General features: G+C 50.0%; 1 protein-coding gene across 1 annotated transcript in view; it reads right to left on the bottom strand.

The window, feature by feature from the left end:
* The window catches only part of LOC108792174 (xaa-Pro dipeptidase-like), a 92953-nt gene that overhangs the window by 65126 nt on the left and 22732 nt on the right, over positions 1-5095 (bottom strand). Inside the window, exon 7 of the mRNA XM_018562883.1 lies at positions 2972-3016. Coding sequence (XP_018418385.1) covers positions 2972-3016 — 45 coding nt within the window. The remainder of the gene's footprint in view (positions 1-2971; positions 3017-5095) is intronic.

Raw genomic sequence — 5095 nt, 5'->3', positions numbered from 1 at the left:
AAGAGAGATAGAGAGAGGATAAGAGAGAGGAGAAGAGAGAGGAGAAGAGAGAGGAGAAGAGAGAGGAGAAGAGAGAGGAGAAGAGAGAGATAGAGAGGAGAAGATAGAGATAGAGAGGAGAAGATAGAGAGAGAGGAGAAGATAGAGAGAGGAGAAGAGAAAGAGGAGAGAGGAGAAGATTGAGAGAGAGAGGAGAAGAGAGAGGAGAAGAGAGAGGAGAAGAGAGAGGAGAAGAGAGAGGGAGAGAGGAGAAGAGAGAGAGAGCGCTATGAGTGTTTATGTGTATGTGAGAAGGAAAAGAGACAGAGGAGACTAGAGGTAAGGAGAGAGAGAGAGGAAGAGAAAAGAAAGGAGAGGAGAGGGCTGGGGAGAGAGAAGAGAGAGGAGAGAAAGAAGCAAGAGAGAGAGGGGGAGTGGATGAAAGGGAGAAAGAGGGGAGAAAAGAGAGGGGATTTTCGGAGGAAAGGTTGTGTGGCCCCCAGAGAGGAGATCACTGGGACACGAAGCTAGGCAAGTGGGTAGGGGGGTGGATTGAAAGACGTTTAAAAACGTCCTCCTGCCCTCAAGTGCGAGCCATCGGGCCGTTTAATTACAACAGGCGGACAGCAAGCAGGTCATCTTGTGCTAAAGACATCCAACAGACATGAGATCAAAAAGATGAGCAAGATGACGGAGCTCAGAGCCAGAAGACTGACAGGTGGGCAGAAGGACTACATGGAGAGCTCTGGATGAGGGATACAAGTCATCGTCTAAAGCGGACGGCCCCTTCAACTGCTCAAAATAACTAAACAATTGGCGGCGAAGCTGCCTAGGGGTCTGGCAAAGCCCGCCATAGCTGGAAATCTGTGAGCAGGTGCCGCCATCTGACATCCAATCTCACGGCTTGTTTATGAGCTAATGTGGAGAATGCGCACTCGCCGCCTCCTAAATAGATGTAATGTCACTGACAACGGCAGAGATGTGTTTTAATTCGATAAGGGGCTTGTAAAACAGGACGCTTTGTAACGCGCTCTGGCAGGTGGCGAGATTAATGAGACGTTTACAAGGTCTGGACATTTCTATTTTTAATGAAACCAACTTTCTTTTTTTTTTACTTCTACCTGACACCCCGGAGTTATTACATATTTATTGTTCTCATTCGTCATTCGCCAGATGGTTAATTTGTTGTGGTGAACGCGGGAACGCGGAGACGGGACACAATTAAGCCGCCGAGTTACGAAGTAACAGGCGACCTTAGACTTGGGGGGTCATATTTAAAAGGGTCAGTTCATACATATAGGAGAATTTGAGTCACCCTGTTTACATCCTATAGGTTGCCCGTTTTGTCTGCCGCACCGTGAGAGATGCCGAAGCCTTGATCATGTGATGTTTTATGGGCGCTAGGGCTTAACCCCTACACTGCCAGACCCGTTCTTTCATTAAACATTTGCACGCGTTAAGTTTTACAATTAGTTACCTTTCTTTTTATTACTTTGGAGCACATTGGAGGTGACAGGTTCTCTTTTAAGTATATGATAAATGTCACCAGCGCACCTGTGTCTGGTGTCAATAATCCATCTTCTTTATTGATGCAGACCGTCACAAAACAACGTTTCGGGGGCCGCGCAGGGTCCCCTTCATCAGGTTTTTTTTCTAAAACCTGATGAAGGGGACCTTGCGTGGCCCCCGAAACGTTGTCATGTGATGTTGTATGGCCACTGGGGCTTAACCCCTTCACTGCCACACCCGTTCTTTCATTAAACATTTGCACGCGTTAAATGTTACAATTAGTTACCTTTCTTTTTATTACTTTGGAGCACGTCGGAGGTGACAGGTTCTCTTAAGTATATGATAAATGTCACCAGCGCACCTATGTAAGGAGTGCAGGAACTGCTGCACTCCTTACCGGAACCGCTATGTATAAAGGAGGGTGCTGCAGTAACCACGCATGGCGCCGTGAGTCTTCAAATATATGATAATTGTCACCAGCGCACCTCTGTCTGGTGTCAATAATCCATCTTCTTTATTGATGCTGACCGTCACAAAAACAACGTTTCGGGGGCCACGCAGGGTCCCCTTCATCAGGTTTTAGTACTAATACTTGATGAAGGGGACCCTGTGCGGCCACCGAAACGTTGTTTTGTGACATTCTGCATCAATAAAGAAGATGGATTTTGACACAAGACAGAGGTGCGCTGGTGACATCATATACTTAAAGAGAACCTGTCACCTCCAATGTGCTCCAAAGTTATAAAAAGAAAGGTAACTAATTGTAGTTCTAGCCGACCTGTGACAATGAGACTGTCACAGGTCGGCTCAGTAGATCGGGAAGTGAGGGAACACATACCGGTGTTCGCTCACCTCTCGATCCTGTCACGGCTCTCTGCCGTGACAGAGGAGGGGCTGGATTCCCCCCTCCCCGCTCCGATGCGCCAGCGCTGACTGGCGGAACGGACGGGGGAGGGGGCGGGTACAGCTGGCTCTGCCTCTAGATAGGCAGAGCCAGCTGTCACTCACGCAGCTGGGCGGATCACGACATCGATGTTGGGATCCGCTCCGGCTGCGGCGTCTCAGTATATGGAGAGCTGTAGCTCGCGGTATACTGAGCTTAGGGTAACGGGAGGACGCTAGTTTGTGTCCTCCCATTACCCTAAGGAGAACTATGGGGAAAAGCCTTAACCCCATAGTTCTCCTTTAATGAAAGAACGGGTCTGGCAGTGAAGGGGTTAAGCCCTAGTGGCCATAAAACATCACACTGGGGGGGTGTTCTAGACCAGAATCTGGTGGTGGTGATGGTGCTGCTGCAGTGACCTCATTGTGCTGTCTGGGTTACAAGACTGGCTGAACATAATCACAGAACCTTTGGCAGATAAAACAATCCCCCCCTATGCACTGCCACTATGTACTTGGCTGCCTGGTTGCAGTTCAGCTTTAACAAACCACAACTTTACACAGGACTTCACGCGTTACCAAGATCGCTACGCAGACGTACCATTCCACGATTTCCGGGTGCAGCAAGGCGTTGTTCACGCTGAATCTGGAAGAGAGGGGAGAGAATGAAATGTTATTTGCGTTGCATGGAATTAACTCTGAATAAGTTGGTCGTCTTCCAGCGCAGCAAACCTAGCGGGACTGATAATGATCTGAGAGAACTGGGATGTCCACATGGAGTAGATCCTACATACCTCAGTGGGTGGGGACAAGGACAAGAATCTGATTGCTGCATACGGGGCATGGCAAGTTTCTTCTGAGCCCATTCACACCAGGGCAGCTGCGGATCACTCCAAATGCAATACCAATACGTGGGTGCAGCATAGCACACTAATGCAACGTTTCGGGATCTCGCAGGATCCTCTTCCTCAGGCAAAGACATGTGGTTGCATTAGCGTGATATGCTGCACCCACGTCAATAAATAGACGCACTTGAATTGCATTTGGAGCGCCGGTGTCACTGTTTCTACCTATGTATGTAACGATTGCCATCCGTTGACGACCGCAGCACCCATCCCGTCTTTTTTTGGAACAAGCGGTCAGGAGTGCGACGGGTCCGTGGACTTTCGCATGGTGAGAAAAGGCCCTGACGGGTAATCTGGGAGGGGCAAGACTGGTACAAGACAACAGAAGGGCAACAGTGCCGTGTCAGATTCCTCGCATCACCTTTCAACATCTCGCGGAGTCACCAGGCGGCCCAACGAAGTACTGATGGGGTGTCATAATAATCTGGCCACTCAGTGTATATATCCGCAGCCCGCGATTCGATGACCTCATCCATTAGCCGAGCTAACAACATGGCTGCCATCACGGCGGCACGTCCTGGCCGATCCTTCCCCGCGTATACTTTTTCTTTGTAAAGCCTTGTGAAACCTTCGCTGCTTATCCAGTCAAAGCAAAGCGAGCAAACAATGGAGGCATTACCGTTGAGTCAAAGCGCCGCTGTGATCGACACTTTTTGTGAAAAGAGTCATTTTGTGTGGAAAGCTAATTGAAAGAACAGAGAGGCGACAGGTGAAAGGATTTCAGATCCCTTCGTGCGGCTGGGTTTTGATGAGCGGCGGGGCGCAGATGGCGGTGGAAATATGATGCGCGGCGGGATGGACACAGACGGGCAAGTCCTGGGCCAGCCAAAAATAGCACCGAGTGAAATGCGATTAGGTCCCGGGGTCTGCCAAAAACCATATTATCCCGGGCAGTGGAGTCGGGGGCGACTTCGCCAGATTGTCCGGTAATTCCCCGGGAGAGTCAAGCAGCGGGGACGCTAATTGGCGCAGTGGGTGGGCAGAGCTAGGAACTCTACTGGATATAGAATGAACAAGGGGGACTACTCAATAATGATTGGCAGATAATGATATAGGCAGCTGGCAGAGGCAGAGCCGTCCCTTTAGTGAGGTAGCCTGAGGCTGTTGCGTCAGGTGGCATCTTTTTGGGTAACGTAGGGGGGACGGCAGGCAGAGCGACAAGTGTGCCTGCCGTCCCCTTTCCAGCCAGAGGTCCTGAAACGGACCGGTAGATGTGTAAGGGCCATACACATCTCCCTGCCCAGTTCATGGCAACCTGGGGCACACTGACTGGGGTCCCATCCAGCTCCTGGCAACCAGTGATGTCACTGGTTGCCAGGAGCTGGAGGGGATGCTGACAAGAGGTTGCTAAGACCTGGGGAGATACAGAGCCTGCAGGTGGCGGCGTCACTCTCCACCAGCACCAGTCTAAATTTCCAACCAAATCAGCAAGTTCCTCATCAAGAAATCAATGTGTGGCTAGGTCTAGTAAAAGCAGCAAGTCAGGTGACAGGAGTTTAAAGTCTTTAATTAAACATCCGACGACAAACCAGGGAACAAATACAGCTGATGCGTTTCGGGGGGCAAAATCACACCCCTGCATCAGGGCTTTAACAAGGCAAGACTACGGGAGGACTTAGACAGCTGAAAGCAGAGCTCTGCTGATATAGACCGGGCGGCCGAGGAAAGAGTTTCCCCTTTGCCTCTTTTACAGTCTTGCCTTCTTTAAGCCCTGATGAAGGGGAATGTTTCTGGCCTCCTCGAAACGCGTTGGCGGTATTTGTATTGTCAGAAGACGTTTAAATAAAGACCTTGGACCCCTATCACTTGATTTGGTGCTT

Source organism: Nanorana parkeri, unplaced genomic scaffold (genome assembly GCF_000935625.1).
Source record: "Nanorana parkeri isolate BGI_ZX_2015 unplaced genomic scaffold, ASM93562v1 scaffold609, whole genome shotgun sequence".
NCBI lineage: Eukaryota > Metazoa > Chordata > Amphibia > Anura > Dicroglossidae > Nanorana > Nanorana parkeri.
The sequence above is the reverse complement of the archived record's forward strand: the minus strand, read 5'-3'. Positions and strand labels throughout refer to the sequence as shown.